The sequence below is a fragment of the Amphiura filiformis genome, chromosome 7 (assembly GCF_039555335.1).
Source record: "Amphiura filiformis chromosome 7, Afil_fr2py, whole genome shotgun sequence".
In the NCBI taxonomy this organism is placed as follows: domain Eukaryota; kingdom Metazoa; phylum Echinodermata; class Ophiuroidea; order Amphilepidida; family Amphiuridae; genus Amphiura; species Amphiura filiformis.
Window position 1 is genome coordinate 1,060,418 of NC_092634.1, and position 23,184 is coordinate 1,083,601.

Genomic DNA, 23,184 nt, shown 5'->3' on the forward strand with positions numbered 1-23,184 from the left:
GTCTATATTAGACAATCTTCATCAACAAATGCATTCAAAAAGCGCTTAAAACTTATTTGTTCCCATAACATGTTCTTATTGATATTGTAATTTGTATTATTTTTAAGATGCACCTTCAAAATGTAGTTTTAAGTTGTAGTATTAAGGTATTAAGATATTTTGTAAGCGCTCTGAGCCTTATGGAAATGGCGCAAATGCTCTTTGTATTGTATTGTATTGTATATTATAAGGTGGTGTAGATTTCAAATGGAGTAACTCATTCAGGTGACTCCATTTGAAATTCACACTCCCTGTGTAGAAGATTACGGTCACGTCTTCCATATGGGGTGTATGGACTTCAACTGGAACAGCCCAATGGCAGTGATGAAGAATGATTTACTGTATTCATCTGATAGAGACAAAAGATAAAATTGTGCTCTGATAATTTGGACAATGGTTAATGTAAATAAAATGTGCTTGAAGGAGTTTAAGGGCATTGTTTTATGTGCACGAGCAATCGCACACACACCCCTGCGCAAAACCACCCCCAAATGGGGATACTGTTTAGGGCTATGTAAGGGGGATGTTACCTCCTGACTTTCACCAGTTAATCAGGGACGTTACACAAATTATACACAATTTTTGTGACATTTAACCTATCAATCAGGGGATGTATTGTTTGATCACCGATGATTTGTATTTATGTAATTTGCAACCCATCATACAACCCTTAAAGCCTGTGTATGCCATGTTTAACAAAACAAACATCAATGATTCTCTGTTTTCTGTATTATATGTAATAGATTCCTAACATTCTGTTTTCTTGCAGACCTGAAAAAACATCTATCATTCCCACAGCCAACAAATTCCTGCAGGCATTCCTCCCCTTTGCAACACAGCATACCCCTGCCAATCCTCTCCACCTAGCAACGTTTCATCAGTTGTATCCTCTCCAAGATGGCAGCAATGTTTCCAAGCTATATCATGAGATGTCAAAGGTCATCACAGCCTATCATACCTACACTTGGCATAGTACTGCTTCATGTCATGTGGATAGGTGGTTGACATGGCAACCTTTCTTGGATTCCAATGAGAAAAGTCTTGTGGATTTGCAGTCATCAAAACTAAGGGCAGCTCAGGTAGTGTATACTTTTCTTTTGGTATTTTAAGTTGGTACACAGATTAAGGCCAGTTAGAGTAGTAAGCTGCTGTGAATTAGTCAAATTGTGTTATTCTGTGAATAGTAATACATACATACAAAAGTACATTTAATATAGCGCTGTTACATCAAGATCAAAGCCCAGTATGAACCAGTGAAAAATATATATATACAATACAAGCAAAAACATTATTCATCATTTGGATACAAGTGTGTTTTCAGACATTTTTGAACTTATGCTGGTTTCATACTACCCCGCCGCTTGCCGCTGAGCGGCGTGGCGCACACGCATTGCAGACAAATGGACACAATAAAGGCTTGTCATTGGTTGAAACGCCCTACCGCTTGCCGCAGTGGCAAGTGGCAGGAAAGTATGACGGGCGCTTTAGCAAGTGTGTCACAGTTTCTGATTTCAGCTGGTAAGTTGTTCCAGATGTGCGGAGCAATATATATAGTAATGACCTCTAGCAAAAATTGTTCTGGTTCTTTTGAAGCATGGTCTTGTGGTTCTTGAGTTAAAGAGTGTCAAAATGAAACATCTTTACAAAATGGCACATATTTCAAGAACCACAATACACTAAGCAATTTTTGAAACTGCATTTTTTTATTCCATACCCATTCAATTTTTCAAGGTGTAAATTTTCATTGATCCCCTAATCTATACAATGAAAGTTTTTTTTTTTTTTGGAGTTGAACGACCATGACTACTCTGACATGCTTTAAGTAAAAGTCTGAGTCAGCGGTGTTTTTGCTCAAATATTGAGAAAAGTAAAGCCCATATTCACAGGCAAAGGTATGGATTCAATAGGCTCATTGTGATGGGTATTATTTTTCCCCCATGTGCATGATTTTTCTTGGGGTGGAGGAAATAGCAAAAAACTTACATAATTTAATAACTGCAATACTTAATAGAAATGTGATCAGTGGCTTCCTTGACTCATTTCCTATAATATCAATGTATTAACCCTGCAGAAATAAATTGTATTATTTAAGCAAAATTACTAAAATATGGCCAAAAGGCTCTGATTTGCAATTGTTCTTAATGACCATGTTGCATTAGGTTTCATTACTATAAGTTCATACTAAAATTTGCTTTCCTCCTCTCAGGGTCCTGCTGCAATGTACACACCAATCCAAGCTCAATGCATCTTCCATCTCCTCCTACCAACCAAGCCACTCCCTAGCAACCAGGATGCTGCTAAGATGAGCAAGATATCTGTTAAGTTTGATGCTGTGTCAGAGGTATCACTCGGTCATTATGAAGAGAAACTGGACCAGTTGGCAGAACTCAACCGGCTTCTGTGGGATAATGGAGGATTTGGGGACTTTTCTGAATTCTGGTAAGTTTGTTTAGATCAAGTCATAATATCATGTGTGGGTGTAACACTGAACACCCAACATTTAATGTTTCCTTGGTGCAAGATCTTTATGAGTTATGCAGGTTTCATACTTTCCTGCCGCCTTGCCGCTCTGACAACAATTTGCTTCACTGCGCTGTCGTATCAGAAACACTAGCGATGACCAGTGGCAAACCGATATATCGATCACTCCAACACTTTTCCAATGTGGCGAATTGCTACGAGTTTGAAGTCAAGTCAACTCAGGAGCGGTGCCGCTATGACATTTTAGAACTTGATACGACTTTTGGTCAATGAGGGCACAGAGTGGAGCTGAGCGGCAACATTGGCTTTCAGAGTCATGCTCCTGCTGCTTAACGGTGTGCTGCTCCGCTTGCAGAAAAGTGCAAGCGGTATGTTGAAGCATCATGCTGCTGAGCGGCAAGTGGCAGAAAGTATGAAACCAGCTTTAGACTCCATTGAAGAATTAAGCAGCTGTCAGAATAAAGCTGTATAATCCTTCAATAGGACATTTCTGTGCTAGTCTAGTGCGTGCTCTTTTACATGAAGGATGAACCAAAATTGCGGAATTAAGTAGGTTATAGAATAAAGCTGTACAATCTTTCAATAGAAGATTTCTGTGCTAGTCAAACTTTGTACTGAGTGTCAAACTCTGTACCCTTCTACTCTGATGTCATAATGTGATTGTTTTGCAGCTCTGAAGGTACACAAATGCTTCATCTGTCTCTTGGACGACTTCTAACATCAATGACCACCATGATACCAGAAGAACACCATCAGTCCTGGAAGGATGCCATTAGCAAGATGATCACCTTGGAAACCAATCAAGAATCGGATGAAGAGAATGGAAACACTTCAAAAATCATCTTGATGAAAATACTAGAGGAGATGCACCGTAAGGCACTGTCAAGGACTAGTGATGAGAAGGGTTGCTTGCCTGTTGAGGTCATTAATCTGGCAATGCAATGTGTGGAATGTGTTGCTAAGCAACATACCATGGGGATGGTATCCAAGGATGAGGTGGTTATGGATACAGATGGAGCTGATGATAGGGAAATGGAGACACTAGGAAAAGGTGCAGAGGAGTCAGATTTAGACAGGATTTGCAAAGTTGTCTCCAGTTTTGACAAGGAAAAGGGTGAGTGTCAAATATGTGTTGTGAAAAAAGTATGAAGTCATCAAATAGTAGTTGAGCATATTAGTAAATGCTAAAGTTCCTAATCATACCAGCTATCAAATCATTGTCATTATGGATTCTATGTAGGGATGAATAAGTTTATCCTGTTTGGAAGAATGAATTAGTTTGCCCTGTTTGGAACTTTGAAAGGAAATTAAATGATTATTTGTTATCAGTTTAGCCACAAGGGCTTTGTAATTTATTAATTGATAGTGAAAGTTTCAATGAGAGGTAGCATTATAGACTCATGAATAGTAGAATCTGACCCTTGTTATCTAAATCAAAAGATAATGTTCTTTTAAATGTGGTTTGGTCTATATCTATAGAGCGAGAGTTAATTTGCACCAAAGTCATAGCCCTGAAACAGTGTATGGATTACTAGCCAAAACTTTGACTTCCATGTACATGCTAATTTCACCAACTGTTTTGTGTTTGTTTGTTTTTTTATCAACCTGTTAGGTACCATGGGCTGCAGTCAGGCATACAAATCTTTCTTCAATATTCTAAATCAAGGCTTCTCATGGGTCTACCTAGGTATTCTAGAGAGTATTCTATTAGCCCCACAAGGACCAGTAGATCCTGCTGAAGAGTACAGTATACTACTCAAATACACACAGGAAGAGGTATGTACTATTGAGAATAAAGGGATTGGTTTAAGCCACTCTCATGCATCTATTGACTTGGATTTTAAGTGGAATAATGTGGCTGGAGGCTGAGTTGTTCTGTGGGAAAATCCATGGTAAAATCTATGTTGTTATACGGTGCAGCACATAAGCAAACAATAATACTTTTATTATCATTCTTTAAAGCTTGATTATAAATAAAATACTAGATTTTGCCAATGGAATTCCCTGAAGTTTAAATTGATCATTCCTGTTGTAACCATGTAAAAGCAATTAGTTCAAGCATTGCAGGAGGAATATATTGATGTGCACATTGCAGTTTTATTATATTGGTTCATAGACCACTGCCAGGAATCAATGAAATTGCACAAAGTGTCTTCAGTGTTTTAATAAGTGTATAAATAACCAATTCTGGCGATTCACAATTCGATGCCCCACCAGCGATTGCTCTTGACAATCCAATTTTTGACCTTCAGGGTCGACATTGCTGTTCTAGCCACCACTGAATTTTCATGCGAGTGTGGAAATAATAATGTTGAAAGAAAAAAACATTTTGGATTTTTGTTTGACAAAACCAAGTGAATACTCACTACAATATTTCGTCCTACTCATCGGAGGACTTCATCAGGTATGACTGATATGGTCATCTGATCCACTTTCCGCAAACAAGTTTGAGTGGTTTCCGGTGTTCCTTAGTCTCTTTTGCAGACTTCAGTAGTGGATCATAGACGTGACTTAATGGGTATGTGCCCTCCTCCCTGTTTAGGAGGATGACCATATCAGTCATACCTGATGAAGTCCTCCGATGAGTAGGACGAAATATTGTAGTGAGTATTCACTTGGTTTTGTCAAACAAAAATCCAAAATGTTTATTTACTGAACAAACCTGATGAATCTATTCAACAATAATGTTGAAAGGATTCTGTGTAATCGATAGATAGAAAATGGATCTACTATAATTGTATATTACTGTTTACTGTGCATTCATGTGTAACATCATTATATTGACATTTAAAAACACAATGACATTATGGTCCTGTGTTGTATTCATATTACATGGGCTTTGGATGTCGACATTTTCCCATTATGCATTGCATATTTTGACCTCTTCCCCAGCCAATGCTGGAGGCACATCGTATTATGAATCAACCAAATTAAGGGTAATGGATCTGTAAACACATGAAGCTTAAACAAAAACCTACACTTGGTTAACATGTAATAATTTTGAACATACAATGTCATAAGTAAACACATGAAATGGATCTGTGCAGTTTTGTTATCTACTGTTTGATGAAAAGGTTGAATTTGATTTGATGCAATCAAAATGTACAAATTGAAACTAATGATATTGTGTGAAGTGACTGGCTGTCAGAGTTTTCCATATCAACATGTTGTTTAGTATAATTAAGAGTGAATTGCTGCATAGGAGACATGCCTATAAGAATTATGCTGTCGTTTAATATTCTCATAGCACTCAGAAAGGCAGAGTGAACTGCATGTGAGGAACATGTCCAGTGAGTTTCTGACTGGTCAAGGGATAGCTGATATACCAGAACATCAGTTACATGATAGGATCAAAGCCCTGATGCAGAGACTGTCCACACTGGAGGAAACAAAGGATGAGCTGAGCAAACAAACGGCATATAGACCAGATCCACCACAGGTAAGTTCACTATAGCCTGTCTTGTCTCAAGTTGGATTTTGCAGTAGCAGACTCGAATCACATGCTAACCTAATCCTGTGTAGTGTATACATGCACCTAAAAGATCGATTTGTCTGTGTGCTGGTGATATTACGGCATTAACGCACTTATTTGATTCTGCCACTGCAAAATCCAACATGGTGTTACTCTCAACTTGGGACAAGACATTCTATAAGGACTGCCAACTTGTATGATAACACTTTTCAATGGGCTTGAGTTGTGCTGCTTGAATGATGGTACATCAATGTCATGTTTCTGTATTGGAAAGTGTTGTCACATGATTTCACACTCCACAACGTTGCCCTCTCAGATTGAGGGTAGGGTGATATCGGACAACAATTTAACTGCCATTTTGCCCTCTTTAATAAGACCATGTGGTCTTAAAATGCACTTTTGACTGTGAGAAAAAAAAGTGGGCTATTCCATTTGAAATCCATACTCCCTCCATCGAAGACATGACCTTTATCACCCACACAGGGAGAATGAATTTCAAACAGGGCTATGTGAATGGGTGACTCTATTTAAAATCGACACCCCCTGTGTGGGATATTAAGGTAATGTCTTCCATAGGGAGTGTATGGATTTCACCTAGAATAGCCCAATGTATGTACACTCTTCATCTGGTGTAGTTTAAATCCACATTTGGCTGGTTAGGCTATGTAGAGATATGTTCAACTTATTTTGTTTTTAAAAGTCTTTGTTACTTTAGGAAGTTCCTTTTCACTGTTCAAATTTTGTGTTCTCCTTTTCAGAAGTAAATAGCTGCTAAAGTATGATTTTCATAATTGTTGAGAATTATTTGCCATTTATTATTTAAACATGATGTGTCTTGGGTTCAATTCCTTGGCGGGAACATATTCCTTCCTCCTTTAGTAACTGATTGACGGAGAGTGCATTTTTCTTCCTCCTTTAATAATTGATCGACGGAGAGTGCAACCTCAGCGGTGTGATTAAAATTACTGAAAAATTATTTCAACTTGATATTTCACAACAGAAAAGACAAGTTTATACATTTGTCAAATATTATGGAAAGAAATGGAATGTTTTCAAATTGACACTTTTTCTGGAAAATGTTTCTTAATATTTTGTATTTTTTTTACAATTTTGTATCATTCAGTTCCAGCCTTTACTAAAGGACATCACCTACTTCCTGACCAGTATTGGATCAAGGTCATCCATAGAGGGCCTCCTTCATAAGTTAACATCTGCATTCCTAGAAATCTTGCAATCAGGGGGTACCCATACCCATGCACAAGTGGGTGCTGCCCTGAATGAAGAAAAGGCATGGCAAAACACAAGTGCTAAATTCCTGTCAAGGATTCAGGAGGAGTTCATGTTGTACCGTGACCTTTGGCTTCCGTTTGTGTCAGGGGTCATGCATGTGTGCTATGGCTTGAGACTGGTTGCACATGCAGTGCAGTGTGCCCAAGAGAGGAGGAAAATTGATGGGGATAAAATGTCACGAAAACAAGGACAGGTTGGTGGTATAATAATTATATCTTGGACTATAGTATTAAGCAAAGTCCTTCAGCACTGCCCTAATGTTCTTCCTGATTATTGCATAAAAAGAACCAGGTCACACCTGGGTAACACGATGCTACGCAGCTTGTTCGGCAAATGAGGTGCAGAAGAGATGATGATGTGATTCAATTAGTCAGTTAGAACCACAAACAGCGCCAAATTGGCAAACTGTTGAAGGACCTGGCGAATAATACATAAGAACTATAAATTTTAAATTATAATATGATCTACTGGACTTACTTTTTGATAAAAAGAAAAAAAAAGCAGTAGATCAGATTATAATCTGAAAATAATCTCAAATTTGTTTGAGATTACATGGACCAATAGGAGATCTGGAAATTTAAAAAAAGGATTGTTATGCAATACAAAAAAGATAACAAACTATTTATTTTCCTTTCCATTACCTTATATTTTTAAAACAAAACACTCCAACAAACAGAAGTCCATTATGCTTCAAAAGTTCTCTGTTTGTCTTTACACAGTTGAAGAGCCTTGAAGACATGTTGACTAGTATTGTACAATTCCCTACCACATCCAAGACGTTTGCTACTCTATATGGTGCTGAGAATGTGAGCAAGCAGTTACTGAGTAATATCACCTGTTACAGTGAAGACCAGAATGCTGGTGATGTACAGATGTTTACTATGAAGTAAGTATTCTACTATCTTAAGGGTAGACAAAGTATTTTTGGTCGGAAGCAACCCCCCCCAAAAAATCGGAATTAAATTATCTAGATCAATATATGGTTGAAAAATAACACCTTGATGTTTTGCAAAAGTTCATTCTACAAATCATATACTTTAAAACTTAGTGTGTAAACTTAGTTGTGTACATTTTACAAAAGTGTTGTTTCAGCCCTCTTTACAACATAACTCAAGAACCACAGAACCTACAAAAGTATATCTGTGATATTTGAATTCTTCTACACACTAAATATGAAATGATCAATGCAATTTTAGCCAAAGCTCACTACCATTCCCAAGATGCTGTGAACTACCAAATGACAACAGTTTAAAATAGTTGCTAACCTTAACAGGGTTGCTAAAATGTTATACTACTTTTACAGAGGATCTTTCCAGGAAAACTGCTTACACACACGTTTTACTGTCTTCTTCATTTTATGCCCTTTACAATTTGTGACATGATCTGATCCACTCAGAACCAAAGAGAAATTTTGTTTAGTAATTAGCTTACAGATGGTAATTTGCACATATGTGACATGATCTGGTCCATGGGGCCAAAGGCGGCAAATTTGAAACTGAAATAAAGGTAAAAATATGGAGTAAAAAGTAAGAAATACATAAGAAAATACACATAAAAAAACTTAATAACTTTAGAACCAAGTATGCTAGACCTTTGGTGTTTTCAGTAAATGATAGCCTGTTGTATGTGTAATGTAATGATTACAGTAACTCAATTTTCAAAAATGCCTACTTTGGTCCCAATGGACCAGATCGTATCACATATTAATTTATTGTTTTACTTATTTTCTTTCCAAAGCTGAGAAGTTTGTTCATATCCCATGGTCCAACATTGTGGTTCGGTTATGGACACATTTTATGCACCGCATAATTTATTAATCAACTTGTTGATTTTCCATCCAACAACATACAACTTGAAAATAAATGAATAAAATCCTATGGAAGAGGTGCAACTAAAAGCTAGAATCTGATGTCAAATGTGACTATCCACCACAAAGGGGTCATAATGTCAGCAAAACTAGTTTGGAGATATAGTCCATTGAACCTTTAAATAAACAACAGAAAACAAAGGTGTTCTCAACCTAGTTTTTCATTTTTTACTACCATTCTAGCAAGCAATATGGGCACACAACAATATATTATTGTTAAGCTGATTTTAAGAACTTGCCTGTCCAATATCTCAAAACATGAGAATACTGACTTTGCAGCCATTTGTGGTAGACGGTCACAAATTTTTGCACCCCTATGCAAAATATATCAATATAATGGCATAGGAAAGAAAGAATTACCTGACATATTTCATGAAAAGCATGAATTATTATTTATCAAATGGAACTATTTGATGTGCTTATTGATCAATTTGTGGAGTATTTAGGCAACACTTGCGATAGATCCCTTCTTCCCATTGATTGCTTTTGCCGATATGACTGCTCCATTTTGCCCCCTCAGACACGAAGGGGGCGCTTACCGTTGCACTCAATGGGGAAATCACAAAACATGCCATAACATAAATGCTTCTAGATGAAACAATTCCAAAAATGTGATTTCTTATCAGGGAAATCAACTTTAAATAATTACCAAAGATAAGGCAAATTGGTATTTTCTGTGCTGAGAAAATTTACTTAACTGAAAGGTCCTGTACAAACCAATAGGGATTTCGCGAGGGTGTCCCCTTTGACAGACGTGAGAAGTGGGTAAGTGCAATAGATGAAACAGCCCTGACCGAGAAAATGATCTGATCAAATCAGACCAAAAATGGCAATAATGAAATTGAGATATAGGCAAAAATAAAGAGCAAATATGCAATAAAAAACAAAATATTTAACATTAAAGAAAGTTTATATTTTTTCAACAAAGTCTGCCAGGGATGTGGGATTTCCAACATCAGTAAATGTAAGTAATGATTAAGTTAGATATGGTAATATGTAAATTGTCAAAATTTCCTACTTTGGTCTGATTGGATCAGATCATGTCACAAATGATACTAATCGTGGTAAATATCAAGGAATTCAAGTTGCATGTTAATTTTGATATACTTGGGTCAAATGTTACATATGATGTGCTTTGCAAAAATACCTATTTCAGGTCAACCTATGTGTTTACATAGCTGTATTTCCATAGCTAAAGTAGTAATAGGTTATCATATGTATTTATTTCGTTAACCACATTCTCTTGGTCCACATTGCAATTATTTTAGTGTCATTCCCTGATGAGAGGTAGGTCCGCCTAGTGCGCCTACTTCGAAACAAATTTGTTGGAATGAATATGAATAAATAATCTTATCAAAACTACATTAATTGCTCCTTTTATACAAGTTGAGCACTTTATTGAGAACCACCTTCAAAAATTGGATATATAATATAGTTAATATTTCATATTTATCTCACAAGGAAATGAAACAGAAACGGATAAAACCATTGAAAACTACAAACCCCACAGGGTCAAAGTCTGCTTGCCTATGAGTTTGCTGAGGTGCTGATACTATCCATTACTTCATGTGCACAACTTCCCTATTTTAAATGTTATAAGTGCAGTACTTACATACATTGTGAAAAGCATTGCTCCTTTTTAAAGGAAACTGTTTTGCTTCTTTTTGGAGTTTTTTCATAAGTAGTTAATTTCAGCATGGCTGTGAATATATTTCAATACATCAGCATGCTGTTATTATGTCAAATCCTAATAATCACTTCAGCTGCTACCCACCAGTCACCATGTTATCCACTAGGAAGTATTGCATGCAAAGTGTACAATTTAACACACCTAGATTGTGGCTCCAGAAACCTAGTCTGTATACCACCGCTGCCAAGTGCTTCTTCTCTGGAGGTTTTAGAATTGTTTGAAAACCAACTTAATCTCATTCCTGATGAAGCATTCAATGGACTATACAATTTGCTTAATCTGGACTTGTTTTCAAACAATATTTCTTATCTCTCTGACAATGGCTTCAAAGGACTAAGTCAACTCTTAGTACTTGATCTGTCATACAACAGTTTTAAAACCTTGACTGGAACACAGTTTAGAGATCTTTCGTCATTGCAGACACTTGATCTTCAGGGGAATCTGATCACCAGTCTCACTGCTGCAACATTTACAACATTGACAAGCTTGAATGTCCTTGAAATTCAGTTTGATAGCTTGACAAATGTAACAAACACCCCATTTATTGGCCTCCCATCTCTGCAGAGTCTGACATTGGAATTGGCAAGTTCTGATTATGTTGACACCAGAGAGTTCTTCACTGGACTTTCTAAATTACAATACCTGGAAGTGAAGGTCTATGGAGGACATAGTTCCAATTATGATTTGTGCTTACTCATTTCACTGCAGACATTGATTTTTGAAAGTTTTGACTCTAACCTGAATATTACTAATGAGTGCTTCAGTGAAATTCCTTTGAAACACATCGACATAACTGTATACTCCAGTGCAACCTACTATCTATACAAGGACTTACATTATCTCAAAAGCATTACTATTTCAACAGATGCCGATGTTAATGCAGTCATACAGTATTTGAAGTTGCTCAATTCACCACTTCAAAGCATATCACTCTGGGTTAGAGGTGTACGATTAAACTCAACAACCTTTGAACACGTGAAATGGAAAACAGCTTTAAATGTGCTTGAAATCAATGCTGATGAATTCTGGCTTGAAGGTTCTCCATTCAAGTGGTTTCCTAGTCTTCGTGTACTACGGATAAATGGGAAAAGTGGGAGTCCTCAAACAATGAGATTTTTCTCAGCAAATGCCTTCTATGGTTTAGTAAACTTACAAGAATTACATCTAACCAATTTATTCTTCAATGTCTTTGCATCAAGTGCTCTGCAGATACTCAACACATATAATCATCTGAAAGTTTTGAACATGGCACACAATGATATTCGAGGTGATATCACGAGTAATCAATTTTGTTTGATTTCATCACTTCAGAAGCTAGATTTATCATATAACAAGTTGAATGTTTTGTCATATAACTCTTCATGTAACAAACATCTACACACATTACTCCTTAAAGCATCACAATCACCACAGGTACATGGCTCAGTCGATCTAGTAGAAATGTGTCAGAACATACCCAATCTGAAACTCTTGGATGCTTCACAGTGGGCCATATCTGTTGGTAGTTGCACATGCACTAATCTTGTGACTCTATATTTAGATGAAACACAGCTTGATGCTGGTACTGGTGATCTGAAAGATATTGAGATATATGCACCTAAGCTACAAGAACTTCATATGTCAAAGGTTTTCATAGGTCCACATTATCCTCATAAAATAAGAACAGTGCTTAAAATGATTAAATCACACAATTTACAGATTCTTGACCTAAGTTCTAATGAAATATCTGCAATTGACAAAGAAGATGCAATGTTACTGAGTAATTTGGTACAATTGGACTTAAGCGATAACCATATAACATCACTCAGCAATCTATACAACATGAATAACATGAAAACTTTGTTTTTGAGTGAGAACAAAATAAGTGATGTCCCGAAGTCATTTCTATCGAAATCGCACAACCCAGAACTTCGAAATTTGGATTTAAACAGAAACCCATTTGTATGTGATTGCAATATTATTCCATTAAGGGACTGGCTACTAAGCAATGCAGAAGTTTATCTTGTTTATTACTTTTCTGATGGTAGTAGCTATTGTTGCGCTTCACCAGATTCAAAACAAGGATTGGGTGTAACTGAGGTTGATTTGGACTGCAAACCTAAACTGTGGATGTACATTAGTATAGGCATAGCATGTTTACTTGTTGTAATTGTCATATCTATATTACTTGTGCATTATCGATGGCATATTCAATACATTCGCTTTCTTCTGTTCAACAGAAGACCATATCAAAACTACCTTGTTGTTGACAATGATGATGATGATCATTTTGATGATGATGAAGATGAAGATGGTGTACCTTGGTACGATGCTTACGTGATATACCATGGGCAAGATGAAGATTGGGTAGATGGGGAACTTCTGGCTAACATTGAGGAAGGTGAAGAACCATTCAGGCTCTGTCTTAAAACCAGAGACATACGCGCAGGCAGACTCATCTTCAATGAATTGTCTCTTCATATGCAAAGAAGTCGCAAAGTTATTGCAATACTTTCGCCTCATTTTAATGACGACAATTGGTGTCACTTTGAACTGAATATGTCACATCACAGGGTTCTGGAAGAGAATCCAAATGTCCTGATCTTTGTACTGTTGGAAGAGCTTCCTCAAAGGAGATTAACTCTGTTGCTTAGACAATTATTTTGCCGAGTTCTGTGCCTAAAATGGCCTGGTGATGGGTACGGACAATACCTATTCTGGCAGCGTCTTAGAGAAGAACTCAAAAGGCCTGTACCATTAGATAGACGCTTTCAAATATAGGACAGTTTAGACATGTCAACTTGATACACCCAACAAATCAGACTGTCATTACAAAATAGTAATAGGATTTATATCAAGAAATATTGGTATTATGAGTAAAATGAAATATTTGAGATCAGTCCATTAGTCCAAAGGGTCACCAGTGCAAAAATGGTTAACGTTAGGGTTTAGTGTATTTCAGGCTAGGGTTAAGGTCAGTGTAAGTGTCAGGGTTAGGGTTTGGGATAGGGTTAAGCTATGGTTAGAGTTAGGATTAGAGTCAGATTAAGTTTATGGTTAGAGTTTGTTGGTTTAAGCTTAGGTTATATCTTAGGGTTGGGGTGAAATTGAGGGTTAGGGTAAGGATTAGGGTTTATAATACTTTTATTGGATTTTCAGTGTATCCTTCATGTAAGAGAATACCAAACAAATCCCAACTCTAATCCTAACCCTAACCCTAATCCTACCCTAACCCTAACCATTACCCTAAGGCTAATGGAACTCGATTGTTAGTTTCCTATTGACCGCCCGCGTCATCTTTTCAATTTGACCAAAATTTTCATTAAAAAGTCAATTATCTGAAAATTGAGATGGAAATAATCAAAATTGATACTTTCAAAATGGCTGACATCCCCTGCTGATCATAATGAGCAGTTTTTCTTAGTTGTAGGGGTAGAGGATGTAGTAAATAATGGAAATTTAAGGATTACCTCATCATGTTTCTAGTCATTAAAAATTGCCAATTTCTTTTCATTTTAATAAAAACAAATTCAAATCTTTTCTCAATCTGTTGCAAAATGTCTGTAAAGATGATCTAAGCATTAATACCTGTTTTGAGATGGTCTTTCATCAACAATATACTTTGGTACTGGTGGGGTACCTAAATTTGGAGAAATCTGTTCATAAAATCATTGATTTTGTTGACATAATGAATAATGAAAAGAGGCCGAATAATGAATAATGAAATAAGTGACCTCGTCCTTTCTTTCAAACATCCAATCGGAAACTAATAATCGAGTTCCATTGGCCTAATCCTAACCCCAATTCCTAACCATAACCTTAACCGTAACTCTAATCCTATTAGTATTTTGTGCTCTCTTACACTAAGGATAAACCGGATTTTCAGACTACTGACCTTCAGCCTATCAACCTGAAACCAAATATTTTATTCCAGATTATATACTGTTTACTCAGTATTGTACTTTGATATTACCTAAGTTGCCTGAACTATATAATGCAACTATGAGGAAATACTTTCAATTTAATACTCAAACAAACTTATCTAACTCAAGCAAATGGACAATAAGTTCAATTGCCTATTTATTTGCCATTCTATAAGGCCAAGTAAAATAAAAAACATGTTTCACGTTCGGGTTTTTGAAAAAAAGGAGGAAGAGGGGGCTTTTTATTTTTTATCACAAAATCAGTGTAAATACCCATAATTAGAGCTGTTTTAGTGTATACAATAATGCCTGGAAAAAGGAGGAGGCCTCTTTTTATTTGTTGTTTTGAGATATACGCCCCCTCTAACTATCACAAAACCTTATAAAAGTGTTTCTTGTATAGTAGCAAGGCTATAGAAAGCATCTCTACTTCCTAGCCATATTTTTTGAATTTCAAAAAATAAAAATAAAATTGAAGAAACTTCAAAAAAGGAAGCGGGAGGGAGGTGAAACATGTTTATTTTTTTATTTGGCCTAATCCAGAGGCACATTAGCGTCTAAAGCGCAGTAAGGTGTGGCCCATAGTGCATAGTTATATATTCATATTTTGTGTGATAGGTGCTGTTACTTATGCTGGTGATATTTTTGTATTAATTCAGACTATTTTGGGTTAATTAAAGTGTGTTGTAGTATCCTTTGCTAGTAGACTTCGTAACCCTATATTTCAGTGGGCCTGTGTGTAAAGCAGTTCTTAGTTCACTAATATTGGCTGCCCTCTTCAAATATGTCTGAAATAAATAAATTAAAATATAATTCAATGCTTTTGAATATACTACATTTTGTGTAAGTGTATGGCCTTACTGTTCTTCAAGCCTTTTCCCTCCATATCATTTAGCTCAGTATGTGGTTTAAGGGCTGGGGTATGAACGTTTGGACAGTATTTATTGTGGGACATTAGAGCACATCAGACATATCGAATTGCATTCTGAATACGAAGAAAGTCATTCTGATATCAAATAATTTTGATTTTTTGAAATTCGCAATTTAATACACATTTTATGGCAAATCATTAAAAATTGATATTTTTGATATTTAACAGTACTTGAAGTAAACTTTATAAATCTGATGATTTATACTTAAAGTGTATGTAGGTGGGATGAAAAGCCGACGATCAATTGAAAATTTTGACCTTTCAGTATTGAAGATATGGATTTTTTTTCCCAAAACACCAAATAACAAAATTAGGTGTTTTTGGGAAAAAAATCCATATCTTCAATATGAAAGGTCAAAATTTTCAATTTTCCGTCGGCTTTTCCTCCCTGCTACATACACTTTAAGAATATGTCATTAGATTTATATAATTTACTTCGAGGACTGTTATATATCAAAATTTGAAAAATATCAAATTTTTATAATTTGTCATAAAATTTGTATTATATTGTGATTTTCAAAAATGTAAATTATTTGATATCAGAAAGACATGCTTCGTATTCAGAATGCAATTCGATAGGTCTGAAGTGCTCTCATGTCCCACAAAAAATACTGTCGAAACACAATAAACGCTCATTTTGGATCCCTTAAGTTTTGGTCAAATGCTCTTAGGTGAACAATTCAAATGCTATTGCAACCAAACTTTGCTCAAAGCGGCACTGTAGGTACATTTATGTATTAGTGGTACGAAAGTTAGCATACGGAGGTCGCATGTCATTTGAGGTAATTTAGCCCTGCGAATGTGTACATGGTATAGGGCTTAAGACATCAATAAATGAAGTCTGAGCCCTCTTCAGTTGGTGAGAAATGGCTTCCCTTACATTTATATTTTGGCCCGTTGATCTCATGATCTACTATTTATTACTAATATGGGCTATGAATGTCTGAGGGACATTAGGGAGAGCGTGGCGCAATGGTTAGGGTACTTGCCTTTAGTGCATGAGGTCCTGGGTTTGATTCCCGGTGGTGGCGATTTGCTGGGATATTGACTTGGATAAATCCCAGCGATTTGCGGGGATATTGACTTGGAAAAAAAGTCTGAAATTAATTGGCAACTTCTGTAGATTAAATTCAGACTTCCGCTCTCCCCAGGGTTCATTTAGAATTGGGTAAATGAATCATGAAAGTATTCCGTCCTTCGGAGGGGACGTTAAGCCGTCTGTACCGTGTACAGAGAGCCATACCTGTACATGTATCACGCAGCCAGGTTCGAAGAGAGAAGGGTGATAACCCCTGACTGTTCCCAACCCGTCGCAATGTTCAAATGGACCCCAATGGAAATAAGCTTCAATAGAGGCTTTCTTGGGTTATCCAGGGTTGTCAAAAACCCGAACAAATCAAATCAAAAAATGAGGGCTTAGATGCCATCAGTAAAGTATAGACATTGAAATTGTCGCAACAATTTCAAAGTGTAACTGGACTAAGCTGAAACACTATAGTAGGGATTGTTCAGGATACAGGTGCTGCACTGATATAATATAAGTGTGATGAGAAATTGTTTTCTTCTTTCCACAGGTACACATTTTGTTCTCTCAATTTTGTGTATGTCAATTATACCCTTGATGGTCCTCTCATTAAGGCATTTATTGTTGCTTTTTCTGCTGTGGTCTGTTCTTCACCGACTCTTTCTTCATTTCAAATTGCATGGGAAATGATTTTTAAACAAGTCTTGGTAATTTCAGAGATGTAATTTCATACTCATATAATAATATTTTACAATAATGTTATTTGTTTTCCTTTCCTGTGACCAGATTGCAACATATAGCCTTACTCCAAATCCTCAACCACTCCATCATCAGTGGGTCATTAGACTACAGCACAGTCTCATGGATACATCAAACCTTAACCAGCTTTGTGTCTGCTTGGCATAAGGCTAAGGAGAAGGCTAAGCAGGATGAGGAAGAGGCAGCATCATTGTACAAATTTAAGAGCAAGACATATGGGGATGGGTTGACTGATGATGAGAGGGAGGAAAGGGAGTTTCTTAGCAGTTTTCCCTCCTATCAACAGGTTGGTGTAGACAATAGAAATAATTACCCATGCATGACCTTTTACATTAGAATTAATGGTGGGGTATAATACCGTAAAGATTCATCTAATGGCGTACTTGGGCTCATTTTCCTTGGGGTAAATTTCATGTGCAAATAGAGAGCTCCTTCCTCTGAAATCCCAACAAGAAGGTTCCATGCCCTTATTTGCTGGTGGGAATTTTACGGGAGGGCATTTTTAGGTTGTTACTAATATTCCACTTATGTCAAGGGAGATTCCCAATTGTACCATTAGGCGAACCTTTAAGGTATGTCTATAGTCTGTCTCGTCTCTAGTTGAGAGTAATACCATGTTTCACAGTGGCAAATTTGAATCATGGGCACTAACCTAATCCTACAGGACATATACTGACATGTAGAAGCTAGATTTGTACGTATGCTGGCGACACAACAATGTAAGGGTATTTATTCGAATCAGCCACTACGAAAATGGTGTTACTCTCAACTTGAGATGAGACACACTATACCAATGTAATGTATTTTGTGCAATATGACTACACATTTTGCTTTTGGGTGATAGCCAGTACATTCCAAGAAAGACAAGTGTTTCCAAAACACTAATATAGTTTTTTTGGCTTATAATTGGCCAAATTTATTTGCTTTTTGTTACTGCATGCATCAATAAAGTCCCAACTTTAAGCTCACTTAAATTCACATAAGCATGCATCAGTCACCCATTGCATAACACACAACTAGCATAAGTGTTGCGCCCAACTATATGCACGTCAATCTATCTTTATCAATACACAGTGTTAGGAGTCTCATTTTTTTCACCAATTACATGCCGAACAAACTATATTTTGATTTTGTTATCTCTTTGTTATTGAAACATTTATTACATTTATTGGTTGTATGTGTAAATTTCATATTGTATTTTTATGTGTGTGCATTTCCTTTTTTAGTTGTAAAGCGCAATGGGGCATCTGCAATGCTAATTGCGCTGTAGAAATATTGATTTATTATTATTGCAAAATTGCATTCTTGCATTACAGGATTTTGATGACATAACAGCAGAACCTACCCTAGAAGGTACACCAAACGTAACCTCTGACCCAGCAGCATCTGATGACATGACCTCTGACCTCTCTACCACTCATCTGTCACAACAAGAGATGACAGAGATTTGTGCAATACATTACCAACTCTACACCAAACTGGTGGATACGCTTTGGTTGAAAGGACAAGGCCTTGAGATGAATAGTGTGAATTACCAAGATGTGTTGAAGAGATTGTACCAGATATTGGTCAAACTCTTTAGTGGAGTGCTTCCTTATTTAGGTGGGTTGAAGTGACAGTGTAGTATTGTAATAAGATATCAAGTTGTACAGAATGCAATGCAAAGTTGCTAATCGAAATATTTATGGCAAAGCAGTAAATTGTGCAAAGTCAAAGCAAGGGCTTGAAAAAAAATATTTCTGATGGGTTTCAATATTGTGGGTACTGTTTTAGCAATCATGTACCACACACAATTAGTAGAGTAAGTGCTATATTACCACAATTATTGGACCAATGGTTGCAATGAGAGTGCTGTGGGGAGGGGGCAGCAACTGTCACATGACAGACGCAAATCAGCCGTGGAAGCAAACCTGCAATTCCTCTCAGGCGGACTACCTCAGCAGCCAGAAAATGACGAACTTCGCCAAAGTCTGGCAAGAGGCAAGGAATATTGATCCAAGTGTATTATCTGCAGCTGACATGGTGAAGGGCAGCAGCTTCGATACAGTTGTCACAGCAACAAAAAGGCTGGCAAAGTATGATGAAGATTCTTGGAAGTTCAGAGGTTCTAGTTCCTTTGCCCTAAAGATTGGATATGCACTGAAAGATCTAGCAACAGCAGTTCGAGGGTACTATTACAAGTCAAATCCTCCTCAGATGGAGAAAGCAGCAGATGACAGCATCTTCCTGCAGATGCGCAAGACTGAATGGCGCATCAAGGTGTCGTCGGCAGCACTCCAGCAACGACAGGAGAGAAGTTGGAAGAAACAAGTCACTCTGCCTCTGACACATGATGTTGTCGATTTCAACAATTTCCTGGATAATGCATTGAATACCACAATGGCATCAGTTCTTAAGGAGGGGGGCATGAATGCTGGTCTTTATAACAACTAGCTTATGCTACTTTAGCAAAAGGTGGTGGTATGAACTAGAAGTGGCTAATTACATGGAGCAGAGAGCCAACCCAAAACCCATTCAAGATGAAATTTTGAGGTCACTCACCACTCCAAGAAGGTATCTATCAATCGACTTACTCTGATCGTGGTAAGAGGTATAGGTGGGAAAGGTGTCCCTCTGCTCGTAAGTCCAGAGCTGAGAAAGTGAGTGGATGTACTGGCAAAACACAATATGGATCATACTTTTGTATTTTCAAGACCTGAAACGGCTGCCTCTCCGTACAGAACAACAGATGTTATGAGGAAATATACAGCTGCTGCTGACAAAACCCTGAAAGCGTCCAATGTACACAGTTAAGAAAGCACATTGCCTCTCTATCCCAGCTGAAAGACCTGAAAGAAAATTAGCTCTTGCAGCTTGCCACACACATGGGGCACAACATAGATGTGTACAGAGAGTATTTCAAATACAGACTTCCCCAGGAAACCATACTTCTTGCTAACACTTGCTGGAAAGGGTACATGAATTTGATGAGAAATCACTGGAGGACATTCAGATCACTGCAAATGAAACTCTCGATGTCCAGGAGGATGAGACTGAAGGTGAGGCATGGAATTCTTCAATTACAGTCATGGAAAAGTCATGGAATTTTTTTGCTCAGAAAGTGTAAGAACCCTATAATACCAATTATATGATGAGACAGGGTACCAAATGATTGGCATGCCAAAATGCAGGATGCTTGATTTGTATTATTGTCAGTGTTATACCATAAATGATAATTGTCTGTGGATTTCTTTCTGTCAAAGAATCCGGTCTAAGCAAATGTATCCCCTGTGAGTGTCTAGTAAAAGAGTCCAAGAGCAGAAATATTTGGTGTCAAACCACATTTGTATAGATTTATTTGCGTAGCAAAATTAAACACGAATTTTCGGTCATAGACCTTTGTCAAGTGAGTGTCTTATGGATTGATCAGTTTTAAATAGATATACAGTCAAATTGCTTATATTTACAAGTCATACAAAACATTTCAAGTCATTTTTATTATAAATTGTAGATCCTATCATATTCAACAAGATGAACCCAGTTCACTTACTGATGACGCAATCAGTCACAAGAACCCTCACATCAAAACAGGATGATGACCACACCCCACCATCGCTACTGGATACCAAGCCCTTTGATATCTACCATGATGCTAATGTGTCTGAGGCAGTGCAATGTCGCCCTCTATTGGAGCGATTCAGAGCAAGATTAGAGGACTTGTTGGCTCAGTGGCCTGAACATCCTACCCTCAAACAGGTAATTAATTTGTACAGGTCTATATTCATTTTTTTTTTCAATTTCTTTTTTCTGTGATGTACACCAACAAGTCCTTACAGATACACCAGATCTCATAGTATCCAATCAGAGACAAGTGTGTGTGGTAACCTGTAATATGGCATGCTTAAAAGCAAGAAAAGAAAAGCTACTTATTCTATTGTTGTTAAAGCTGCTACAATCATGAACAAATATTTTGGTACAATTTGGCTGTCTTTAGGTGAATCTCTGCCCCACCCAATTCAATGTTGGTCAAAAGCAATTTTGTTAACAGGTCTATGAGACCCTCCCAACATTGACAAGTGGGGAATGGATACAGAGTATCTACTTCAAATTCATAATAGACTTGTAACACTCACCTTCATGCTGTCAGTATGAATTTACTATCAGTAAAAATTTGAATTGTATTTGAGCAAAAACTGATCTCAACAAATTCAATGAGAGGTTGTCTCAAAGTAGTTTTTCACTGCACAAATTATACTTCCCAAGTGTTTTATGGTGAAGTTGGCCTCATATGATGTTATCAGAACCAGAACAATAATGTGATACATGTGCTCAAAATTGGTAGATACTAGTTTTTAAGAAAGCAATTTAACACTTTGATTACACCAATATACAAACTATGTGGCTCCATTGGCTAGAGCGTCAGGCTAGTATTACGAAGGTCACTGGTTCGAATATGGCCAGATGCACTGTTTTGTTTTTGTTTTTCAATGTTTAAGTGCGCTGGCTGCTCTGGGGAAAGATTAAAATTTGTTCATCCTATCAACCTAGAAAACTAAGTATAATAACTTCCTTAATATACAAACTAGTAACATACAACCTGAATGTTTTTTAAAGCTGGTGCTACTGATAGAAAGAATCCTGTCCTTCCCTGTGACAAGTCCTCTGATGAAGTTTGTGACTGGATTGGAACTTCTACTGGAGAAAGCTCAGGTAAGTTGAAACCTCTTCAATTAACAAATCAAAATTAATTTCAATGTATAACCAAAACAAGGGTGCAGCTTTGGATTCTTATTGGTAAAGAACACTAATAGGTCATGTCTCTGGTTCAGGTTTGATGCAATTTTCTGCAAAATGTAGCTCTTACAATGAGTACCATAATTCACCCAATTAGCTTTACAGAAAAACAAATCACGCACACGCTCTGTGTGCAAAACTGAACATGTGTGCGATTTGCTTCTCTGCAAAAGCCAGTAAGTGTAAATTCAGCTTGACTCATCAGGATATTAGGCTAGAATCATTGGATTCAATAATGCACATTATGGTGAAGTTTCAATTTTAAATGTTACTTTTGTAACTTTTCCTAGGAATGGGAATCCAATGCAAGTCGTGCAGTGTCTGTCCAAGAGCACCTGGAAAATGTGTCAAAGCTTATTATACAATGGAGGAAACTAGAACTCAGGTATGTTGATTTGTAAAGACACTGGTAATCAGCAATGCCTATGTGTCATAAATGTGCAGAACAATATTTATACACATGCATCAAATGCACTAATATATCATTACGCACACCAGAGGGCTGACAGTAAATTTCGCTGATCCCTCCTGTTCTTTTCTATGTTGATTTAACACACGATTCCCGCTGTTGTTTTGGTTCCACTTTAGCACCCCCGGTACACGCATGGAGGTCGCCATTTGAGGTTTTAGCACCCACTTTAGCACCCGGCTACCATGACTACGCGTTCAGCATCACGTACAGTACGCTTTCCCAACTGTCAATCATTAGGGGTCAATCACCTCGAGCTTGACAACGATATCTGAATAGACTATCGCCAAGTCTTACGTGTATGCTCGAAATTTAGGTTAATTTTCGTGATTGAAACAGTATTTTTCTTGTATAAATATTGGCCCGGATAGCGGAATTGTTGGTTGATTTAATGTATTTGATAAATTAAGTTCATGGATGCGCTAAAAAATGTAATTAAAAATATTAAAAATGCCGCTCAACATTTGAAAAAAATGCACTGTAGCAG

The 23,184-nt window shown here is 37.0% G+C and overlaps 1 protein-coding gene across 1 annotated transcript in view; it reads left to right on the forward strand.

Annotated features, from left to right (window-relative positions):
- Positions 1 to 23,184, forward strand: part of LOC140156540 (midasin-like) — a 161,235-nt gene that overhangs the window by 93,812 nt on the left and 44,239 nt on the right. Inside the window, 12 exon segments of the mRNA XM_072179480.1 lie at positions 809 to 1,118; positions 2,246 to 2,478; positions 3,192 to 3,634; positions 4,133 to 4,296; positions 5,768 to 5,959; positions 7,116 to 7,475; positions 8,002 to 8,168; positions 17,483 to 17,741; positions 18,772 to 19,057; positions 20,946 to 21,190; positions 22,049 to 22,144; positions 22,519 to 22,613. Of these exon segments, the coding sequence (XP_072035581.1) occupies positions 809 to 1,118; positions 2,246 to 2,478; positions 3,192 to 3,634; positions 4,133 to 4,296; positions 5,768 to 5,959; positions 7,116 to 7,475; positions 8,002 to 8,168; positions 17,483 to 17,741; positions 18,772 to 19,057; positions 20,946 to 21,190; positions 22,049 to 22,144; positions 22,519 to 22,613 (2,850 nt within the window).